This window comes from Neopelma chrysocephalum, unplaced genomic scaffold (assembly GCF_003984885.1).
Source record: "Neopelma chrysocephalum unplaced genomic scaffold, ASM398488v2 Primary Assembly neopelma1_86, whole genome shotgun sequence".
NCBI lineage: Eukaryota > Metazoa > Chordata > Aves > Passeriformes > Pipridae > Neopelma > Neopelma chrysocephalum.
The window spans coordinates 2,241,286-2,266,861 of record NW_020897748.1 but is presented as its reverse complement, the minus strand read 5'-3'; the positions used below and the strand labels follow the sequence as shown (position 1 = coordinate 2,266,861).

Here is a 25,576-nt window from a genome sequence, read left to right as displayed (position 1 = left end):
TGCAATTTAGACATCTAAGATTAATAGACAGCTACAAAACAGACTTTCTTCAGTATTTTGGTTTTCTCGGTTTTAGTCAGTTGTTTTCTAACAGAACAATTGATGGAACACATATTCATTCCAAATAGCTGATTAAGATAGAAATTAAAGGAAATACTAAATTCCAAATGCAATTGTGAACGTGCTCTTTATGGTGAGTGCCTAGGCAGGAGAATAACTGCAGAACCCTGTCAGTAAATGGGGACAGGATGCTGTTCTTTGTGGAAGAGACAGGTCAGTGACATTCTGGGTGATGGTGGCTGAATTCAGACAGGTGTAATGAATCTGAGGGATAAGATTTTGGAAGTGTTTTCTGTATTTTCTGTTCTTTTGGACAATAGCATGTAGTCCTGAAGGGCTGTTATTAGGGCAGCTGTGGTTAATAGGTTGCAAAATACAGGAGTTGTGGGCAGAAGTGGAGGTACTACAGTTCAGATGGAAATCTGAAGTATTTGAATACTTGGATATATGCTTTCTTATTCAGACAGTACTAGAGATCCTTAAAAGATTTTTATATATTAATGGTATTTTGGAATGTGTTTCTTTATGTTCAGAATGGTTTTAGCGAGTTTAGCTACAGTGATGCCTCTAGTATTCAAAGATGTCTTTGTCAATTTAATCTTCCATATTTTCCTCTGCATTAGCATTGGTCTGTGTATCTGTTTCTTCTGTTGAGGTTACAGTGATGCTGACTAATAGGATTGTCAACGAAGTAAGCCATCTCACATAGATAGGAAATTTTCTTTACATTAATAATTATTCTGCTCAAATACATATTTATTGAACAAATGATTTGCAACTTCAGTAAACTATTGTGTGTTATAACTTGCTGAGGTATAGAAATAATTTATCCATATTCTCTTCATTTAATGGCACTTTTTATCCACATTGTTCTTTCAGGGGAGTATCTGACTGTTATTGCAATTATAGTTTTATTATTATTTGCTTTGTCTGCTTCCTGTTTCTGTGTTTTTTCACTGATTTGTTTTTCCTTTAGTATCATTTTGAAAAAGTCAAAAGTATTCTTTGTGTGTTGGTGCTCTTAGCTTCATTACTGCATTTTGGCTACTTTTTCATTACTGCATGAAAAGTATAACTTGGAATGCTTTTGCAATAATGAATAATAACATAACTAGAAGACCATGTAAATCAAACCAAGTATAAAATCATAATACTTAATTTCTGTGCTGGTGGAGATTCTAAAAGAAAAAGGATGTTATTTATGAGATTAATCAATTTTTTTGTACACTTGAACCGTAGATTTCAATAGATTTTCCATACATATTCAGTTTATAAAGCAATAAAAATACAGTTATATAAATAATAGTTATAGTATCTGTAGCATATTGGAAAGTGTTTATTGTACATTGTGAAGGGCATATATGTCAGCACGTTGAGGGGATGACATATAGTATAAGATATGCTTCCCTTACTCCTTTCAACTTTTCCCTTTTCCCCTTTTTTTCTCTCTCCCCTTTCTACCTCTATGCAATTAAATCGCTGTTGCTCTAACATCAAAACATGAAAAGTTTTAGGTAGTGCACACAAGACGCTTATTGCTCTCCGTTTCCAAGGCAGAATAGACAGCTGAGGACCCTTGGTGTGTGGTGGGAGATATGTCATAAGAGATGTCCCTCTTAGGATTGCATATTTCTGGAATATCTGTTTTTCCCTTATAAAATGGAGCAGAAGCAAGCTGAAGATCTACTTTTATTGTATTCTAGCACCCATACACCTGGCTCTGCAGTCCTGCCCATGCATTGTGGGGAGCACCTCACAGAGCACAGGGAGCACATCAGACAAAACCTGTGATCCATACTGTCAAATTTTCTTATCTATCCTCTTGCTTTGGTGTAAGAACAGATTACTTCACACATTTTATGGAACAGATTTCTCCAGCATCTGTGCATGCCAAATAAGCAAGGAGGGTGGCAGAAGCATCATCATGCTGCCTATCTCCATGTTTTGGGTACATTTCTTATGGAAGTGAATATTGAGTAGTAGCTTCTTTGTATCGTTTTGAGTTAGATCAATAATCTCAGGAAGACTGAGCAGGGAGATAAAGAGATTCCAATCTGTCAGATGCTTGTCCTTGCTCCTGGTCTCCCACTCACTGGCCCTCTGAGGTATCAACGTGTGCTCTGGTTCCTGTTTACACCTTCTACTTTGTACCAATTCTGTGCCACTCCATTAGCTGCTGCCCTAAATGAAGGATGGAGAGCGGTTGCTTGGAATTAGTATTTTAGAGTGTTTCCTATACTGATGTAGTCTTGAGGTAGCCACTGGAAGCCACAAGGGCATATGTGGTCTGAATAGTTACATCACAGAAATAAGAGTTATAAATGTGTCTATCTATGCAGTTTGCTAAATGCTCTAGATGCCATTTCACGCAAGGGTTTTCTGTGTATACCATATGTCATTTCTGTCATGATTGCTAGAGAATTGAAATACATAGATTGTACATTCCCCCAGGTAATGCTAATACCAGAGAGCACTAACTTTCTTTTAATAGTTCTAAAATTATTTAGGAGGGTTTTTTTATAGAGATGCCTTTTAATGTTGCAGAGAAGAGAAAACCTTTTACTTTACTTGCTTTACGTTACAAAGCAACCAAAGCTGTCAGTGCGTGTACTGTGCTTGTTTCTCTCTGAATATGCATCTACAATCTTTCTGAAAGATGTGATTAAGCTTAAATTATGTTTCCAACCCCACTTTTAAATCACACTTTGCTGACCTGTTCTTTTTGTTACATGTTATTTCTAAATCTATGGTAAATGTGAAGAGAAATCCTTGCTCCTGGGGAATCAGTGGTATAATTCCTGCTGACTTCCCTAAGGCAAGAATTTCCAATACAGGGTTTTGATATGATTTGGTAACAGATTTGCAGATTTAATTTATGCATTGCACTAAAATACTTTGTGTTAGATAAATATGTTGTTGGTGTAAAGCTGTGTTTAAAGTAATAGTTGTGTGTCTTTGTTTTTACTTTTGGTCTTTTAGTTTCCAGCGTGTTGTCCTTTTTGGTTTTGTTTTATTGCTTTTTCTTTAATTTTGCTTACCAGAGCCAAAGCCTTAGTAGAAGAACAACGCCTTTTGTTCCTAGGGTTCAGGTAAAGACTTCGTCTGCCTGACAGAGACTAAAGTTGTGGGTTTTTCTTTTGTTTGTTATGGAAAATGCATAGCAGGAAAACGTTACACTGTAGTCCGTTTTCCCATATTTTGAGTGTGTTTCTTTAAATCATATTAACAACTTTCATGTCATCTTGTGAGCAGCTTGTAAAATTCTGCATGGGGGTGAAAATATTAAGTTTAAATTTAAAGAGACAACTAGTTTTTGTTTGCTTTCTGCCCAATATTAAACTCATACAGGTTTCAATAGTGATGATGGCTATGCATCCCACATATAAAATCTGTGTACTGTTTAAACAATAAATAATTTTGTGCTTGAGGTCATTATATAAAGATGAATGTCTCTTTAAATCATTCATTACTTAACACATACATTTTGCATTTTCCAAATAATAGTAGCGCCTTGAGTAGAAGATGGGCAAAAAATTTGTACCTTGTTTAAAGAAACAAATTTCTTGTGAATGAAACTTGGTTCTTGCATTTCAAAGTACACCAAAATAACCAAAACCTTACTTGAATAAAAAATGAATTCTCTCATTGTGCTATTGAATTTATTTTGGTTTCATATTCTGTTTAGGTACAAGTTGTTTGCCTTTTTCATTAGGAAGCTCCTAAGGTACTATAGATTAATGCAAAAGTAGGTTTTACTGATATGTTACAATGCTTATCTTGCTTTGCTGCATGTTTTTTTTGTAAATAGAATATTACCTGCTTTTCTTACAAAAAATCTTTATGGAGATGTTAATCTTTTGTGTGGGAGATGTATAAATGCTTCTCTGGTTTGATCAATTGCTCAAGGAAAGATGTAAAGGATGATCTAAGTGATCAGAATGAGATGATCAAATTTCATATTGAAATGGAAAAGAGATCATACATATATATATTTATAAAGGGATTGTAAATAAGAATTAAATAAGATATCAAATATGACTCATATTTGGTAAAGTTCATTTTTTTTCAGAAAAGTAATCCTTACAACTCCTTAAATATAAATTTAAAATAAAAAAATCTAAGGGGAAAAAAGAGATTAAAAAAGTAATGTCTTGATAGTATTGTTTAAGGTTAATATATTACTATATGCTATTGCCATAACTCTCTTTGTATGAAAAATAAAAATATCCTCTAGCATGATTAAGAAAGTTAGATTCTGCTCATGATAGTGAAATCAGAGGGGTACAATCACAAGCTGTTAAGTAGTTCATAGAGGTAAATATTGTATATAACATAAGTAGTCTTTTAATATTTATTTTTTTTTTAGATATGTGCTAAATAAATTAAGAAATGATATGACAGTTGATTGTTCAATTTAAAAAGGAAACATCTTCCTGAAACCTGCATGCTCACGAAACACTGTAATGTAGAAATAACATGTAGTAGTGCCTTATTTTAATCATATTATATAAAATAGATACACATAAAATTGTCCGTTCTACTTAGACTAATATCCTCTAATGAAAAAAAAATTACCTCGTTCAAATGATTATGGTAGTCATTTGAGAAAATAGAAGAAATCTAATGTTTGATGGAGAATATCCAACAAGAACTGAAAGTGTATGAGGCTTACTATCTCACCTCTGGTTGGATTATTTTGATATTGTAGATAAGAATTGTCTTTAGTCCCAATTTTGCTTCTACACAATGCCCGTGGAGTCCTTGTGGACCTCTCTAATATTTTTTTTTTTCCGAGCTCAGTAGCAGTCAAAGCTAAACATAAGGTTTATGACAAGAGTTCCTGAAAAACTCAAATTTATGACCTTGGCAATATCTTTACAACTAGACTGAAACCAAAAGTCATCCATTTTTCCACTTTTAGTAGGGATGGTAGATAGTCTAAAAAGGATTAATGTAAGATATATTTATCATGCAGACTGCAGAGAAGAACAGGAATTCTCCAGTGGTCTTTAAACAAGCAGTCCAGCAGCAGTGCAGAATTCTGGTTACTTTTTGGCATGACAAATTCACTTACTCAGAGCTCTGAGCTGCTGTTTACAGTTGTCAGGAAGTATACATTTCATTGTGGGCTGTGGTATAGCTGTGTCTGTAGAATTGCTTACAAGAATGAGGATCTCCAAACTTTCTGTTTATACCTATTTGTTTCATCGCTCTGAACGGAGATGCACATCTTTATTCTTGCTTGCATCTTCTTTACTTCATAGTCTGAAATGGATCCTTTCTGGCAAAAGTTCCTCTCTCACACTTATCTCTGTCATTCTATCAGTTTTCTAGCTCTTGTGTCACTGGACGATTTCATAGAATCATCATTTTTTTATTGGGAAGAAAAACACTCAAATCCTTTTTTTCCCCTATCATACACCCTTCTCATCTTTTACTAATTTCACAGTATTTGGAAAAGTGAGTATTTATTTCCTGAACTTCTAGATTCAGTTTAGCATACCAGCAATTTTCGAACTTGCAAAGTGATGCTTTGTGACATCTTTACAGGGAACAATCTGTTCTTACATTTGTGTTGTCTATGCAGTATCTCTTGTTTACTTGGTGGAGCCTCTTTTTGAGCCAGAGTTGCCATGAGACCACTGTTTTTTTCTAACTTCAAAAATTTCAGACATTTTGGTTTAATACAGAACTTCATACAAGTTTTTCTATTTGACAGCCTTTTCTTGTACTTTTTCCGTCATATCAGATGGCAGCTAAAGCAGATAACAATAATAGTTTGATTTAGCAACCCTCAGTAGTCAGAATTTGTTAGAGGTATGCTTAACAACATCCAGTGCCTATCTCAGCTATGCTGTTTCCACATCTACATAAGCTTAAGTCCAGTAAAATGATTACTGTATGCATTTTTAAAAATAAACTGAGATTTCTTTTTTTTTCAACAACATGTCCTGCTGGTATATCTCATTTCAGAATAATGTGAGAAAGAAATGTAGCATCTCAGTTTCAAAATATTATACTAATAAACAACTATGTAGGTTACATGTAAAATTAAAATGAGCAACAGAACAAAAATATCTGGCCAGATCTCTCTCAAACTCAGTGATGTTTGAGCAGGCTGTGGTGGTAAAAATCAAGCTGCAGGGCAGACTGTCTAATAAACTGAATTTATGTCCTTAATTTATGTAGCTTATACTAGCTTCAAATAAGTCTGAGGTGCCTTAAGGAGGATATTTGACTCGTACAGTTAAAGAGAGGAACTAAGTACCTCAATGCCTGCATGAGTGATCAACACAAACAAAAGGCAACTAACCCCATTAATTCTATTTGAAACTTAGACTACTCCAGAGGGTGAGTTGATTCTCCAGAGGGAGGCATCTTCTGAGGCTACAGAGGACCAACCTTTCCTATTCTGTGATTCTGTGAAAAAGGAATACTATATATACTAGATAACTGCATCCTCACTTCTCAGAATGCAATGCCAGCAGTCAGCTTTTGTATACTGTTGTATGTGTAGGAAGCTCATTCCAGAGACACGACATCTGCTGTTTAAACACTGTTTAGACTGAAGAGATTGAACCTGTCTCTCAGAAGAGTGCCTTTATCATCAAGCTGTTCCACATCCCTTTCTTCTCTGGAGTGTGAAGTCTCATCTGAAGCTGAGATACTGTTTGGCTAGGAATATAAGTGTGTGGTGTTATCAAAGCAAGCTTAATTTTAGCATAGCGAGTTCCAGATTTGCTACCCATAATGAGTATTGCTCTTGTATTAGACCACTATGGGTTAAGAAATAGAAAGAATCATATGAAGCTGAGACCAGACCCTCAACTCCATTTTTCCCCAATCATCTGACTGCAGAAAAGTTATTTCCTGCCTTCTGTGTGGCAGTTATTACCTGGAAGCCTGTCTCAAGGACTGCAGCAGATGCACTGCTTTGTGAATAACAGACCATCTCACAATTTCAGCATGCATTGAATTTAGATGCCTGTTTGCCTGAATGTAGGTTACAGCAGAAGCTTTAGTGAAGCATTAAGTGCATGTCTGGCTAGCAAAGGAGCCTAGGGGAGGAAAGTATATGAGCATGTGCATAGCAAATAAGTTTCCAGGATCTCATTGCTAAGTGGGAAGATCTTCAGAAAGCATTCAGGTTGGATCACTTTTGAAGTGAATTTTAGCTGCCTACATCCTAAATAATCTAGATAGACGATGTCCTATTCAAGAAGAATTTTTACAGGTGTTAGCCTCCAGATTAGCATCAGTCAGCACAATTTTTTCTGTGGCACACTTTATGTGTTGTAAGTTTAACCTTCCCTTTCCTTCATTTAGATCAGGATTGCTTTGCTTCAGTTTCTTAGATGTTCTAAGCTTCTAAAAGTATATATGTAAAAAACTGCTGAATTGAGGTTATGTAGATTCCGTACTGTTGGTCAGCTACTTAAGTCTTTCACTGCTGACCATCACACCTGTACATTCCTGTGGGACTTTTACTCTATGGATTGAACAATTCAATGTTCTTTACTTTTTGGTGTCAGGCATCTTTTCTACAACTCAACAAAGCTATAAAACAAACAAACAAAAAAATTCCTCATCAACTCTTCTATGTGTGCTATCCTGTGTTTATTTCACAACATGTGAGATGTGTTAGGATTGTCCTGTATTTATAGATTAGGAATTGAGAAAATATGATCAATCTGAGACAACCAGGTTCTGTCCAAACATTAGAGGAACCTCAAACTTCAATTCCAATGCTTTACTTAGCACACAAATCAGGGTCCAGGATTTCATACCAGGCTTCTAGAAACCAAAGAACATGCAATTGTAAATGCTTTTCAAAATATTTTAAATGGACGCACCCTTTGATACACAAGAGCTCTGGGAAAGTGGAAGGGATGGAATCCAGTCCTCTTGGACTGCACATGGCTGTCATAAATGGCTGTCCTTTCTCTATGAGTAGAAAGAAGAAGTTCTTGTAGGATAATACCATATCATCCAAATATTGTCATAATGTTTATGAACAGGAGAGTCAGAATTAGATCAGTCATATTCTTAAACTCATCTATCATGTTCAGTATGCTAAGCTCCTTACTTCTCATTTTCCTTTCCAATTTCCTGCCTTGACTTCTTGTCAGATTTTCCTTCATCCCAGTCTTTCTTTCAACATGTTTTGTGCCAGTTACAACATGGCTGGTTCTTTTGTCACCTCATGCCATTTCTCTCTTTCAGTCTATTTTTACCCCTCTGTTCTTCTCTGGTCCCTGACATTAGCGGCTCCATTATTCCTGTGTTTCATCAAGAAATATTCTTTATATTTTACTTTCTCAGTAATTATAAAGCAGTTTTTGATTTGTCCCTTCTTCTTTCTTCTAACCCCATAAGAATGTAATCCCATCCTCCCCTCTATGGAGTTCTTTGACCATTCTCTTGCAGTTTCTTCCTTTCTTTTCCTTGCACCCTAGTCAAATGACCGTTTGATTTACAAGTGCCTGTAATATGTATTGGAGTGCTAGAAGTGTGAATAGAGGAGAGAAGAGAGCCTCTGGTCATAATTCTGACTCCTGACCTTTCCTGTAACAAGCCAAATTAAAGGGAAATTCAGGGAAAATTTGTCCATTATGTACAAGTGTTTCCCATTTTTTTACTTCCAAACATGAAGAGAAAAGTAGAAGGTATAAGTCAATGCAAATTTTGAGCTCTTGTTGCAAAATACAGTTTTGAAAGCATCTCAAAGAAATGGTGTGAGATGATTTCAGTTTCTGCTCAGAGTAATTCTCTAAATATTTTGACTGAATTTTTTATGCAAAAATTCAGTCAGAAACAAATATAGTGAAGAAATATTTAGCTTGAATATGAACACATAATTCTAGTTGTATTTTTGGCACCCACGTCTAGATTATTTCACATCCCTCAGTCACAGTTTGTGATAGTGTCTGTATCACCAATATATTGCATTCTACTTAAGCAAGCATAATTTTTCCCAAAAAAGCGAATGAAGATTATCTTCACTGCTATTCCCCTTGGGATGTGGGACTAGCCAAGTCTGTCTTTTGCCTGAGGACTCCCAAGAAAGCCTGCGGGTGGATACATTTAGTGTCAGAGAATATTTAAGTTGACTTGCACTTCAGAGGTCATTAAAGCTTTGCTTTGGATTTATACTGTTGGTACCAAGCTTTCTCCTTTTGATCTGTACTTGGGTGGCGATACCTAGACGTCCAGATAATTCACAATTTAGAAAAAATACTGCCAAAGCCCCTTGCTTTGCAGAAATGTAGGAACAGCATCTAAAACTCTCTTAAATCGGACATGTTAAGGATAATTTCTCACACAAGTTTTTGCTCTAGTAGCCACAGAGCCCTTTAACTGTTGGTACCAGAAATCTATAAAGTCTGTAGTAGGGCCAATGACATGATAATAGATGACAGGTGTCCCCCCCTTTTTAATATCCATACAAACACTTTTGGTTGATGACTACAGGAATTGCAAGATCTGAAGGAGTGGAGAGGGAAGAAGTACACTCCTCCAATGATTGAGTTGGCGTGTCTTAGTGTAATCTCACTTAGTGAAGTATTAGGAATGGCAGAAAGCTAAATCAGCCCCTTCTTTGTGGGTTAGAAGTCTTGAGAATTACATCAAGACCTTTCTTTAAGAGACTGAAATGCTGAAGATGAGGAGCTATGACGGCAGATGGAAATTCTGTCTCTGAAATTATGTGAGATGGTTTCCACAGAAAGTGCACCTTCCCCTGGTTATGTCTATCTTAGCTAGGGTATCTTCTTTCCCTGAAGGTGTATTGCTTGGTTAGGTGTGCAGTTGGGTATTATCTTCTTTGATTCCCTTAAGTTCAGGCAGGGTGAGTGTTTTCTTTAAACGTCCTAATTTGTCCCCTGTCTCAGGCAAAGTCCGCATGAAGACAGCCTCCTCTGTAAGGTGTAGTTAATGACACTGCAGTGCTACCACCATGTCATGGCTTCCTGGCTATTTGGAAGGCTTTGTTTTGTTCTAACTGCACCATTTCCCCCTTCTGCAGTGACTGCTCTAAAGTACATATATTCTTTCCTTGACAGGTGTATTTGCAGCCATAGAATTCAAACTAAAATCACTAAATAACAGCTTGTAATGACTGTAGTGAAAAAGAATAGCCGATCAAGCCTAAGACTGGTTAATAATAATTTCTACAGATGAGTAATAGTAGTTTTTACCATGTTGCTTAGTTGGACTATTAAGAGTATTGGACTCCCTCTCTTACTATTTCTGGAGGGCTTATATGATGTCAGCATAAATCTATACATCTTGAAAAGCATTTTGTGATATGAAATATTTATGGTCATATCCCATAGTCTTTTTAGCACAACAGGATGTGAAAAATTAATTCGTTCATTGTGCATACACTCCTCAGAAATATATATGTATGCATATCATACACAAGAGAGAATAATCCTAACCAGAGCACTATATGAAAAACAATTAGTGTGAAATAATACACTTATTGTACAGAGGTTTAAAAAAAAGAGTAACTCCAGGTACATACTGAAGCTCTTGCAGTAGTAGCTTATTTTTATTCTTTGTTATGAATACAAAGTAGAACATAATATTTTCTGTTAAAGTAACCAACATAAATAGAAGCTTATGAGAAAATTTATTTATAAGGACTAATATACTACTTCATTGTAGAAATAAGTTCACTAATTAATATTTTCTCCTTACAGATAAAACTGTGGTATGACAAGGTTGGTCATCAGTTAATAGTGACAATACTGGGAGCAAAGGATCTTCCTTCAAGGGAAGATGGGAGGCCAAGAAATCCTTATGTTAAAATTTACTTTCTTCCAGACAGAAGGTAGGGTGAAAGCAAAGACAAGGAACATTTGAATAAGAGTTAGTGTGATGCTCAGGTGGCACGCACAGCCGAGTTCATTGGACATACAAGGAAAAAACGTACAGTTTGGAGTTCCTGTATTGAACGTGCTATGTAACAGCAAGATATCTTTGAATACTATGCACAAACTTGCTTTCCCTGCCTATATTGTAAAATACTGAATAAAAGAGGAAAGATAAACATATGTCTTTGAATGAGGACCTGTTATTTGCAGAGAATATTGTTAGTGTTTTATAATGCCCTTATTTCCTATGAGTGCTATTCCTGTTTAGTGCAAAGAAAATGCAAAGTTCACAGATTTCTGGACTGATGGGTCCAGCAGTTTGGTTTGTCTCACCTTTATACAACAAGGCAGAAACAGATTTGGCATCTGAAACCCATAGGTTTCTTATCACAGTATAAGTGATAAGTGATAGGGCTGAAGGGGACTCAGTTGAGATTGCCCATATGCACCTTGGAAACTTCCCCTAAAGCAAGGGTAAACAAATCTTAAGTATAATAGAAATAATTTTATTAATTTTTTTTAACAGTGTGTCTAAAAATATTATTTCTCAGTTAATATTTTGATCCAGATTCTAAGTAACAGTTCAAAATTACAATGATTATATTACAGTTGCGAGTATTAAAAAACAGACTGTGTCTGCATTACTTATTAAAAAATCCTCATAAATTAGTATGGCAGCTGCATTATGCAGCAATCAGCAGGTTTAAAATTAGGCATTGTTATGAGAACTTTTGTCAGTATTCTCAGTAGAAGGAATGTGGGTGTATTCCAGCAAAATTTGTTTCCATCAGAAAATATTAATTATTTCAAGTAGAAATATTCTGCAAAAGACTGCTTTCAACAACACCCTGGTGCCAGAGCCAGGACTGCCGTGGTAGCCTGCACGGAGACCTCACCTTGTGGTGGAGGTCCACCTTCCGTGTGGGTGGTTCCTTGCAGTGATCAAAAGATTTTGGGAGCTGTTTTGTGAACACTGTTCCTTCCAGTGTTGCTGTAAAAGAACATGTAACTCATTTTCAGAGCTTCTGGTTTCCCAGCTCTGGAGCTGGAGTCTTTAGTCAGGAAACCCTGCAGAGAAGGCCATGCACTGCCGCAATCCCTGACCATTCCTTCGTGTGGGCCAGCTGCTCCTTCCTGCTCTACAGTTGGAGTCAGCTGCTGGAGGACTGGAAGCTTGAGTGAACCAGCTGGCTCATTTTTCTGAAATGCAGATTTTTGCTGGGCCTAATGTTGTCAGCATATATGTTCTACTGTCAGACTGTACCTTGTGAAAATCCCATTTACAGAAGTACATTTTGCTTTATAGACTACTGTTTTGAAAAAAACCACCAAAACCCAACAAAAATATTAAAACGTTTCTGCTTTTCAGAGAACTTCTTAAAATTTGAATTGGCACATGAACTCAAAATCGCCTAATCTTAGTTTTTAATAGGAAATTATGAATTATCCTCAATATACGCTCTGAACTTTACAATAAAGGAAAATTCCTGAGGTAGATTATAGTACCCATGATCCTACAAACTGAACATCTGATTTAAGATTTCCTATTTTCCATGATATACTTATTACAGTATAATGGTATTTTGAACATATTTAATATTTAACTGTTTTTTTCAGTGATAAAAATAAAAGAAGAACAAAAACAGTGAAGAAAACATTGGAACCAAAGTGGAATCAGACATTTATTTATTCTCCAGTTCATCGGAGAGAATTTAGAGAACGAATGTTAGAGATCACTCTTTGGGACCAAGCACGAGTTCGAGAGGAAGAAAGTGAATTCTTAGGAGAGGTATACAAGTATTGGTATTTACTATAGAAATACAGTTGCTCACATACTCATGTATAGATACAGTATTTTTGAAAAAGTTACTGACTGTGCAAAGCAAAACTGTCTAATTGTTATATTTTTCTTTCTTTCACTTAGTAGTAAACAAATAGTGATCTTGCTCCTATCACATACTACTGATATGAGATTCTTTTAGTGTTTGTTCTATTTTAGTAACAGCATGAACATGGTTTCTCAATTCTAGTTGTTCATTAAAATCCATTTTAGCCATAGTTGTATTTTACCAAAATTTTGGTATGTTGCTCACTAACTTGCTACAAGATATCTGAATGCTATAAAGGCTGTCATAAGGTAATAAAGGTTTTGTGAAAGATTTTTTTTGTATTTGATGTTGTAAAAGGCACAGGAGCTTCTTTCATATTAAATGCAAGACTTTTATATAACTTCAGACAAAGTCCTTAACAATGAGAGAATAATAGAATAACATTTATGAATATACCTACTTTAAAATATTCCATCATGTAATGCTTTCCTACTTTTAACCATTCTTTCTTTTTTAGATTCTTATTGAGTTAGAAACAGCATTACTAGATGATGAACCTCACTGGTACAAACTTCAAACACATGATGTCTCTTCATTGCCACTTCCCCATCCCTCACCATATTTGCCACGCAGACAACTCCATGGCGAGAGCCCCACACGGAGGTTACAAAGTAGGTTGTTAATTTTACACTGTGTATAGTTAATTTGAATCAACATGTAATGAAGTATATTAAATTCTTGCAGATGGAGAAGTGACAGAATTTTTATGTTAATTTATAACTATTATGAACTAGGTGATATATGATTACTAATGAGACTGTGACATGCTACAAATGGTAATATTGACCACTGTGCAATACACCATTTTTTTCTTATGAGACAACTCAGTTCAGATCCTCAGCTTGAGTAAATTATCTTGGTCTTTTGCAATGTGCTCTTTTTATCATGAAGTCCTATCTTCTGTATTATGTTCATCATTTCATTGTTTAACCTAAAGTGAATGTTCAGGACCTCTCTCTTTACCTCATACTTCTTAAAGTAACCTGCATATAACATCATATGTAGCTAAATTAATATCATGCATTGCTTTGAAGCTATTTTACGTTCACAAATGGAATTTTTTTAAAAATTCTATTTTGTAGATTTTGTTATACTTGATCCACAGTAGTTTGAAGGTATCAGTAGATATTTTGAAAATAGAGTATATACAATATGCTATTTAAAATAGATACATAAGAATAAGACAGTTAACGGTAAAAATCTATTTCTTTAATATTTAATTGTTTCTCTAGTTTGACTGTTCAGTACTGTTAGTGATTTAAAACTGTTCTTCACTGAATTGACTTTATAAAATACCAGTTAGCAGTTATATAAAAAAACCCAAGAAGCCAAATCAACCAACCAACCAAAAAAAGACCCCCAAAACAGCAAACCAGAACAAAAAAACCCACCACCACCAAAAAAAACCCCCAAAAAACAAACACAAAACTCAACTACCTTAAAAAAAACCCCAACCATAGAAAAACCTCAACTAACCAAAAACAGTTCCTAAGAATTATTTGGGGTTTCTTTGAGCCATTGCGTGTGAATGTGTGTGCATGTTTGACACAAACTCACAGAAGCACATGCGTGTGCAGTCACTCAGACAAGGTTGGATATTTCATATGTTCCATGTGGGGTCTTCATTAAATAATCCGTTATATATAAGTTTTTCAAGCAGTTGATCTGTTTTGCTTCTGTGCACTGGATGGTGAGAAGGATTAAAATGCTCCATATCATAATATTCTGAGATAGACACGTTATCAGAGACTTACACTGCATAACCTTGAAGTTGTAAGATTATACTTGTCCACAAAAGGAGGAAAGAAGTGATAGTTAAAAGGTAAGGAGCTCTATTGCAATTCAGTTCTTCTCAATCTTCTTGTACACCATGACTATTTAAGTAAAGTTTTTTAAATTTTTTTACGTGGTTTCTACCATCTTTTAAGACATTTTAGGAAGTTAAGTTTTCCATGTAAAATGATTTTTACACACCAGCTGGACATTTCTGTTTGTATGTGAAGTTAGTGAAATTCTGGTTTTCATGAAATATTCAGCCCTGCAAACAAACCCTGTTTGTCTATCATGCTTCGTGTGTGCAATAAATAACTGCCATCAAGAATGAATAAAGCAGTAACTGCTTTATTTTTGAACATATTTTAGTACTGCTTGGCTAAAGATCTGTTCAATGATATTGACTCAAAATTTGAAAGTCAGTCAGGATTTTTTAAAAAGTAATACTAATATATACTAATGCTAATAAATACTAATACTAATAATGTGCTCAACTGAACAATCTTATATGCCTGTCTGGAAATGTAGATGAAAGGAATTAACAAAACTTCTGGTTTGGTGAAACACTAAGGGTTGGTATAGATGTCCTGCTTTTCCATGAAGATGATTTAGCCTGACTGTTTCCAGGGCACTAGTTTGACAACTGGGGTTCTAAAAACTTCAGCCGAATAAGCAATTTCAGATGTTCACTGTGATTGCTGGGGAATTCACATACTCCTACACTAAATTATTCTATTTCCATTTGTACTGAGATTGAGATCCCATAAAGGATTTTCTCTAGTGGTCTGGGAATATATTCATGTCTTGAATCCTTATGTGTCATAAATAATTTTCAGTTTAAACAGATAGTTTTAAACATACAGTATATGGTCTTCTGGAATTAAAATTTCTTCTTTCTGGGGACTGGAAAGGCACACAGTTGGAAATTTAGCATCTGATCTGAGTTCTGCAATGGCAGCACAATCTATTTAGCAATTAAAAATACAATTTTATTTTACTTTTTTTTATTGCTGTTACACCTCTTAAATGGAAATAAAATTACTTCTTGGTGTAACATCCTACTGGAGAGATCCAGCACCAGATGGCTTCCAAAAGGCTCTTCCCAGTCTAAATGTCATCACCAGGGGATTGGTGAAGGGCAGACAGCATATCTGTTTGCCTTCACTATGTAAGATATTTATACTATATTAATAACACATAGAAGTCTGTTTTTTTTACTTTTTTGGGGGGATTTCAAAAGAATATTGAGTTAAGCAGTATATTAGTTCCCATGTCTGTAGATGTTTTTTGTATCTTTAAATAACACTCTTGTATATGATGAAACAGAAAATGTTATCCAGTGGTATATTATGACAATGTGAAAAAATTTCCAGAATGAAGACAAGGCTTGTCTAGCATGTTTGTTTATGTTTTTCAATGCACGTCTTAGAAAATGTACTGGGCTGTTAATACAGTAAGCTGATTTCAATTTCTGGAGCCACAAAATCTGAGCAGTTCACTCCTCCTACCTTTTGTTCATTTCTGTGATGCCTCTATGTGTAGAATTAGTGAGTACAATATGAAGTACTTTATTGAATGCCCCCCCAAATTGGTAATGTGAGAAATGATGAGATATTTTGAATTACAAGGTTGTTTGTTGTTAGTATAAATGCACATCTACACATCTAAGCTTTCTTATCTTCATGATTGCTGAGTAGCGATAAACACATATATTTGAGGACAATACTTAAATGTTATTCTCTAAAGCAGGACCCCTGGTGGCCTAGATGGAGCCCGTTAGCCCTGTAAGGCCATCCATCTATGAGAAGGTCACTCTAAACAAACCTACGTCCTGAGGACCTCACTGCCATTGTCCAAGCTTGCTTGGCCCCGGCAGATGAACCTTGGGATTAAAGGGTGGGCTCAGTTCAGCGCATGCTGTGTCTCACCTAAAAAATCCATTGCGCAGGCTGGAAAGGTAAAAAAGACCTTTCCCCAAATCTTCGTTCGCGAAGACTGGCCATTATATTATATAATTCTCTAAAGGTAGTTTAAAAGAACCACCTACACTTACTGCTTACTTCTGTTCTCTTTTCGATATCACTGAATTGTAGTGTTTCTGAAGAAGAGCAGACTGTCAGCCCTGAAGAGTGAAGTCCTATTTACAGATTGCCAGTAGCAAAGTGCAAGCTTCCCACAGAGCCCCATATGCCATTTTTTTTGGAGCCAGCTTCCAGACACAGTAGCTTAGTTTCTACATATATTTATGTCTCAATATCTTTGAGTGGGCAGTGTGTTGTACAGACTGATAGTCAGCCGTCCACCTTCTCTTGCTCAGTCCTCTGATCCATACGGTCCATTAACTTCCTAGTGATGAAGGATCATTACCATACTTTTTCCTTTGTGTTTTTTGAGACATCTACTTAGATACTGGAACTAATATAGAACATAGGATTATGATTTACTAGGTCTTTCAGCAAATTATATTTCAGATTTTCATAAACTGATGATGTTTATCCAATGAGTATATTTTAAGCTTTTTCTTATGTGAAATGTGCTGGACTTTTGAACTGAATTTTTAAAATGACTTCATTTTCTCTAACATTTGGTATAAAATCAGATATACATTAGGAATTCTGGATGACATTAACTAGAGTTACAAACAAAGCGAAGTTCTTTTTATATAGCTTCTGAAAAAAGATTGTAAACAGCAAATCAAAAATAATTTTAAAGACTATTTAGGAATTCCCGTTGTTAGTAGGTTACTTTTCCATCTTACATTAGGTAAGAATCCTAATACAGACTACATGGAAAATTGAATGCGGTTTCAAAGTTGTGTTCATAGTTAGGATCACTGGGATGGAAGTTATTTTTAGTATTTCTATTTATTGAGAACTTATACAGAAATCAAACAGGGATTATACCATAAGTTTGCAAATCAAAAATTGCTTCCTCTCAAAGTAGCCCAGTATATAAAGATATACATCAAATTGTATCTGAGACATTTTTATTCAATCTTTTACAGCTATGTCCATGTAATGTGAGCATTTGTGCGCTATGAGCTGGTATCATTGAGTTATTGTTGAATACAGAGTTATTGTGTATTTTGAAGAACAACAATTGTTTTTAGTTTTACATTGACTCTGAATTCATTTTGGAAGCAGATTTCCTTTTACTCCAGTGCTTTAAGAATTTTCCAATTACTTAGATTTGAAAAGTAACTGCCGTTAGTTTGCTAAGTCAGATTTTGCAGCTTTAAAACCAACCTGTCTGAATTATTGATCTACAGACCACAGCAAGTGGGTGTGCAGTGTAGGTAACAGCTAAATGCACTAGAAGAAATGTGCATATAGCAGTAAACCCAGACATCTTCAGATCTCTTTTTGCAGCATAGGTATGTGCAGCAGTTGAAGGAGAGCTTTTGATTACAGTAAGAAGGCACAGTATGGTTTGAAAAAGAAAAGTGAAGTTTTATATTTTGAGCGTCTTCAGTAAGGGCAAAGTAATAAAACTATGGGAGATGAACTGCTGAAAACAAGATCTAAGAAATTTTAGAAATTATAGCATTTGGAAATCAACATATAGAAGTCCAAAATGGTGGATCAAATTTCAAGAACTGAACAACAGCCAAATCAATCAGAATTAAAATTATGTAAATAAGCAGATTGTGGAGTAGCTTTATTTTAAAGGGAATTTGACTTCCATTACTTTTGGAATGAAATTCATGAATGACTGTTATGGTTTGGAGCTGGCTCCCTGCCAAGTCTCCAAACCTCACCACAAGGAGTACCCCCTCCACCCCAAACCAAGGGAGAAGAGGGGGAAAAAACCCGAAAGAACCGAAAACGAGAGAGAGACAAAGTAATGTATATAAATATATTTACACTTATATTTACAGTTATATACAGTTGAAATATATAAATATATATAATTTCACAGGGAAAGGGGAAGGGAAGAACAAAAACCAAAATAATATATATATATATATTATATTATCCCGCTCAGTAGCCCAAGGTCTATCAACTAAAAGAATTAACAAAGAAGGTCTTACTACTCTCCTTGGGACAACGCAGAATCACACTGGGGTGACTGGTGGCTGCCGGCGGCCTCCGCCTCCCAAGGTCGACAAGGCCTTACCAGGCCTCACTCTCCAAGCCAGCAGACTCAACACAGGGAGATCTGCACCTCCAAAGCCGCCGGAAGGAAAGAGAGCGAAGGTCTTTCCTCCCTTCTTCTTATACCCCAGTTTACGTAAAAATCGTAGGGAATACTGGGTAAATCTGGGCACTTCCTTGGTTACAAGCTGGTCACCAAGGAAGGCCCAGGCCAAACTACCACAATGACTCCATTCACTGAGTTTCATGATTCTTCAGGCACATAAAATAATCTGGAGGAAGAGAAATTACAGTAATGAGCATTTAATCTCTGGGGAAAAAAAATTAAGTATATTATGTTCTACAAAAAACCTGCATGTGGTGTGCAAAAGAACTATATACAACATTTATTTTCCAAATTTTATTTATTTTTTCAGATGGGAATAAAAAGAAATCTATAATGCAGAAACAAAGTGTTTTGAATCACATGGAAAATTTCGTCGTCTTCTTTCAGCTTTGTACATTTTCCCCAGTCAGATTGCAGTTTCTGGGGCAATGTTGAGACTTTAACATGATAAAAAATATTACATCTAACTAGAAGAAAAACAAACTGATAGACTGAATTCACAAATAAAGAACCTCATAGCTTATTAATTTTTGCAAAACATTTTTAGATTGACCTGTCATTGCTAATGCTGAGGGTTTTTTTTAATGTTCTGTGGCTGTACCACCAAACCAAAGAGGAGTTGAGTGTTATAACTTAATTCAAGCCCTCTCTTTGGTAAAATTGCCAAGTCTATATTATAGAACATCAAGATATACACTTAGTAGTACCAAAATCGTGGAAGTTTAACAATAATTAATTCCAAATGTATCTGAAACATTATCCTGTGAAACCTGAGACCCTGTGAAATGATACCCAATCTTATTCAATGAAAGCTATTTACTTCCTTGGAGCTCTGTGGAGTCTCATTTTACTGCCGAATTGTGATTTTGCTGTCTCAGCAATTTCCTTTTAGATTGTTGTGAGTTTGGGACCCCTGGTGGCCTAGTGGTTAGCATGCGGGACTCTCACCGCTGCGACCCAGGTTCGATTCCCGGTCCCCCGGGCAGATGGAGCTCGTCAGCCCTGTGAGGCCATCCATCTATGAGAAGGTCACTCTAAACAAACCTATGTCCTGAGGACCTCACCGCCATTGTCCAAGCTTGCTTGGCCCCGGCAGATGAACCTTAGGATTAAAGGGTGGGCTCAGTTCAGCGCATGCTGTGTCTCACCTAAAAAATCCATTGTGCAGGCTGGAAAGGTAAAAGACCTTTCCCCAAATCTTCGTTTGCGAAGACTGGCCATTATTATTATTATTATGTTGTGAGTTTGGTAAGTTGTGATAATTTTCAATGTCACTGAACCTTACTTGAGGAAATTATAATTATGCTGTTTACTAGAAGGTAAGTGAATTGTACTTAATGGAAACATGCATCAGTGACTTTTTTCAAATTATAATATGGAGCATTTTATGGTCGGTGGCACAGACTATGAATGATTAATTTATTATAAGACTTTTACCCTAGAGAGCAAGAATAACACTTATTTTTCTCTTTCATGCTTCTTCCTTAAAATTTCTCTTTCTTTTATGGAGCACAGGCCTTGGGCATGTTGTCTTTGTTTGCATGCATTGATATTTTTTTGTTAACAGAATATGGATATATATACCAGTACTGTATTTATTTATTTATTATATTTATTGTACTTCCATGGTTTATTAAATACTTTAATTAAAAGGTATTTAACATGATACAGGGGTGTCTAAAAAGGCCTTAAACAATAAAAAATTTTTCTTTTTCTATTAAAAGAAACTCAAGGTGTTAATTTATTAAATTGTAATTAAACTGCAAAAATACTTAAAAACCTGTTTTGAAGAAGTTTAAGGGAATTTGATTATTACAGTATTGCTCTGATTACTTGATAGAATCATGTTATTAAACTACTCTTCTGTCATGTAATGATGACAGAAAATTGATATTCTTTCAACAAAGAATAGTGCACAGAGTAAAGTAACCTTGCTAGGCAGGTAATAAATAAAAAGTTAATGGCCTAGTTTCCTTTTTTAGGCTAAAGGTAATTTGTATATTTTTTTATTATGAAACCATTATAAGCTATCATATAAAAATGTGATAGTTTTAATGAAGTTTTCAAATGGTTCTGATGCTATTCCTACTTTTTTCTTTCTGAACTGTAACCATATAGAAACAAACATGGCTTCCTTGGTCCTCAATCCCATTAAAACCTCAGTATTTTTGTGCTCCTCCAGAAACTGTACCTTTTACAGAGCTTTCAAGCAGTTAAATTCAGAAAGTCCATAATTTTTAACTCTGTAAATAATTTCTAGACTGTGTTAATTGATTTTTTTGGGGGGTGAGTGTGGCACACTTGAACCTTTGGTGACTTTCTGATGTTGTTGGGATAAACTAGGAAAATTCCCTAACTCCATTTTTCATCATTTTGTAGCCAAATAAGAGTCAGTTTTTAATTAAATTCATAACTGGCAGAGATTAGTACCAAGGGATAAAAGTATTAGAGAAGTTACAAGATAAATATCACATCTAAAATGTAAATGATGCTGAAGAAACCTCCTGTCATTCGCTTTGAAATTATATTGCTGAATGGAATACTGGATCTGGGACATAAAAATTTATTACATTTATCAAGAAACAAATTTGACAATACAGAGTTAGAAATTGTAAGTAGTAGATGATTTAGTGATGTGATCCACGTATTAAAATAGTTAGTACCTAGATGTCAGAAAAAGTGTGACTTGCCAGAAGGTACTTAGTCATCCAGTGAATCCTTTAACAGCACCAGCTGGCAAGAAATTGAAATTTTCATTTTTCCTCGAACACTGTCATGTCTTGTCATCTGAGGTGCATTATTTACTCACGGACTGTCACTCTTTTCTATTTAAGATGATGTCTGTGAGCTGTTCAACTACAAGGAATAAAAATATTCATAATGTCTTGCTAATGACAAGATACTATTAATGTTATTCTGACTTCCCAGCTTCTTCATATTACCTGATGAAGGTCATATTTACAAAATCTGCAAATGCAAAGTAGCAATTCACATTTCCATAATTGTTCAGATATTCAAATACTATTATTCTGTCCCATTTAGAAAAACTGGTATGATTGTATGGAAAGCTAAAATACATAAACATTCAGACTTAAGAGATGCAAACAATAAATCAGCTGGTGCAAGTATTTAATCATTGAGAACACATCAGGACTCTTAAATTCACTGGTAACAATAGTATGTAGATAAGGTTTTTATGTATGTACATATTTACCAAATCAAGACCTAGCTGGAGAGAAAAGATTGACTTGAACAGCACTTCTGAGTCTGTTAAATTTAAAGTAAGATTCATAACTACATCTTGGGAAAGTCCTGCTAACGCTGTGGTGACAACAGAAGTGTGCAATAACTTTAAGGGTAGCAGCTCATATTGTATGCCTAGGTGAATATACATTTTGCCCTTAAAAAGTTAAATGCTTAAAGTAAAAATGTGCAGTTGTATTTCAGAATTGGAACTTACTGAAATAGCTCTGCTAGTCCTCTGTGACTACCGAGTACAACTGGTCATCCAGAAGTGATTGACATTTTTGTGGTTTAATTTTTCTTGGATGCTTGAGTTTTATTATTTTGAAGGAATGTGGCCTAAATATCAAAATTTTCAGCATCTGGCAGCAACTATAATGAAGTTTAAGGTTCTAATCATCCCTGTTACATGTATTGATTCATGTATTTTTTCCTGACACTACTTCATTTCAATATTTGTTTTCCAGATAAAGGCTTATATTCATATAATTCAGGTAAATGCTTATTGCTTCCATGTGTGTGCAAATTATAATTTGATATTTTATTGGTGTGCTTTTGCTACCTTTTGTGCACATGCTAAATTGCTTAAAAGTTTCTTGGCTTTTCTTGTCTGCTTTTCGGTAATAGGTCTTTTGTTGGCTTTCTTTCTCTAGTCTTAACATCTCAGTATTGATACTGGAGCAGTATTGTAACACCATACTTGCTTTGCTTGCCTTTATTTTAGGTACAGCTATGGTAGGAAAACTATAGTGAGCTTTATTAACTATACTAGGAATTTTACTATTTTGCTTAAGCTATATTAAAAGGAACACTTATATTACAGCTGCTTGAGAACTAGTGTAAGTATTTTTAGAATGCAGACATGGGGTAAGTTAAGAACTGGCAAAATCAGTCTTTACACTGATACAAATTTCTACACTTTCATAGTGCTTTAAATTTCCCATTACAAATCCAGCTGAGAAGTTTGCCTTAATTAAATATAATTAATAATGTGCAGTTTTCACAAACTTAAATTTTGTAGTGCATTTCATGTGGGACTTTTTGCGGATCCTGAAGTTTTAATTATTAGAATCTCTTTGAGAATTGGTTCAACTAATTATCTTTTAGTTATGTTTAAAAAACGAAACACTCACTGTTACGAAAATAGATTCATACTATGGTGGAAAGAAACAAAGCACCACAGAGTAGTGCTTTCTTGAGAAGAGTACTAATAAAATCTAATTACATCTAACGTCAATCTCCCGTATTTCTTCCATTCCATTCTCTCCCGAAGTTATCCCACATTCTTCTCATTTTTTTACAATACCTTCACATGGGAACAGACCAAGTTTGCTGTGGCATCTGTGTACTTGTGCACATGTGGATTAGAAACAAATTTTAGCTTGATAATGTTTCTTTTTAATTAAGGAGTTCTGATTTGTATCTCTCTCTTCTATCCAGCAACCATTTTCAAAGATTTGTAGGAACGTAATAGAATTTGATATTTAAACTCCTCTGTCAATGTAGATGAAATTGATAAAAAGTCCAAACCTCACTATTATGTGCAGGAGGATAAAGTGGCATATTCACATGGAGACAGCAGGACTGCATTAGAAATTAGCTCACACTAAGAACCCTCGGGCACAGGCTGGATGAATATCAGACAGCAAATTCTTAAGACAGTTGTGAGACTGATTTTGGGGTTGCTTGTATGTCAGCTTTGTACACAGAAGAATTACAGGCAATGCTAAGGGACTTTAAGTGGTTGTGAAGGCCTTCTGTGAGCTTCAGGGAAGGAACTATAAGCATGCTTCACTACCCTTTGTTCTCCCAAGGAGTTTATACAACCTTGAAAAAAAGCTTCCTGCATTGTAAGGGACCAGATCCCCAGCTTGGGAGCTCAATCTGCTTTCTTCTTTCGTTTAGTTTTATTTTTTTTCCTCCACAAGGAAAAATAGAAAATTCCCGAGCCATAAATAACTGGCACTTCCTTCTGTATTTAACCTGACTCACCTTAATTTTATTTCTCATTCTATCCTCTGTCCTAGTCCATTCTATATTGGTTGGTCATATGGTTTTAGTAGAGTTTTGAACCTTATGCATTGGTCTTCTCTTGAGGCCTATAACAGAAATATCAATGGGCAATATATGAAGTACAGAAGGTATTATATCTTGCTTTATTACCTCTGTATGTTAATAATAGAGTGAAGCAAAACTCCGTGCCAACTTTAGTTGTCATGTAGAAGGCAGAGAGTATTTTGAAACCCTTCACAGATTTTGGTTGCTTTGCAAGAAAATATTTGTTTGAATATTGTTTCATTCATCTGGGAGAGTTCCAGCTATTTAGAATGTTGTTATGGATATAAATGTGATTCTGAGGAAATAGAATAGAATATTTCCTTTGGTAGGGGCCTACAATGATCATCTAGTTCAACTGCCTGACCACTCCAGTGTTGACCATATGTTAAAGCATGCCATTAAATGCATTGTTTAAAATTCTATTAGCTTTCATGGCCACCAACACTGCAGCCCATGAAAAGTTAACACCAAAAAAACATATTTCATTCATAAAATTGAAAGAAACACCTCATTGTTTTCTTTATATTATTGCTAGTCACTAAGATGAAAAATGGAAATGTTTTTATACTAAGAAACTACTGTATTAGAAATCCTTTTCGTAAAGTAAAAATGTAAATAGTAAAATAGTAAAAACTTAAACAGAAAGTACTTGCTAAATGGAAATTGAAAATAATGGTCCTAATGGGTTTTAGGTGGTGGGATTTTTCCCCAGTTCTGCAATGGAAGCTACAGTGAAAGTGCTGTAAGCTTCCAGTCCTACTGTGTTCGTGTTCTTGTAGAGTTGTGCTGGTGGGGATGGTGGCATGAGCAGCATCGTAGGGAAGGAGTAGGTAGGTGTGGACGAGCAGGAGGATCCTGAGCGTTGTCAAGGTCTGATGAGTCGGTTTTGCATTGCCCCTGGAACAATTTTATTGATAGTTTAAGGCTATTAAACCGAAACCTCCTAAAGTGAATAAGAATATATCTTTTGATTTCACTGGGCCTGGGGTTATGCTGAATTAAGGCATTTTTATGAGGGTTACAGTAGCTAATCATACAGCATGGGGTCTATTTTGCCTTCAGTCTGTAACTGTAATAACTGTTAATCCTGGTGGAAGGAGTTCAGAAGTCTGTATTTACCATCTGTTACCGCCCAGCTATCAGACAAAAGGGTAATAATACCTCCAATACAGATTCATTAATAAGCTAAATACCAGCAGAATGGCAGTGAGACTTAATTAATGCCATTTCTCATGTTTAAAATCCATCAAAGAAAAAGTTATTTTTATGCAAACCACTGGCATCCATGCATTTATTTGATGCATCCGGTGTCCTGAGTGTCACATGCTTAAACTTTTTACTGAACTTTGAATTTATGTTAGAATGGATTTGAATACCCTGTTTTATAATATATATGTCAAACAGTTTAAGATATACACTAAAATGCTAAATAAGAATTTCATTCTCTATATCAATTGGGATTAATTTGTGAGATGC

At 35.2% G+C, this 25,576-nt stretch overlaps 1 protein-coding gene across 50 annotated transcripts in view; it reads left to right on the top strand.

The window, feature by feature from the left end:
- The window catches only part of RIMS2 (regulating synaptic membrane exocytosis 2), a 457,577-nt gene that overhangs the window by 248,563 nt on the left and 183,438 nt on the right, over nt 1–25,576 (top strand). For 23 of the 50 annotated variants that reach the window (XM_027692403.1, XM_027692405.1, XM_027692398.1 and 20 more), the window contains 5 exons: nt 3,102–3,149; nt 10,764–10,894; nt 12,555–12,726; nt 13,284–13,437; nt 22,510–22,536. In XM_027692403.1, coding sequence (XP_027548204.1) covers nt 3,102–3,149; nt 10,764–10,894; nt 12,555–12,726; nt 13,284–13,437; nt 22,510–22,536 — 532 coding nt within the window. The remainder of the gene's footprint in view (nt 1–3,101; nt 3,150–10,763; nt 10,895–12,554; nt 12,727–13,283; nt 13,438–22,509; nt 22,537–25,576) is intronic. The other 27 variants (XM_027692436.1, XM_027692431.1, XM_027692442.1 and 24 more) reach the window with 3 other exon arrangements.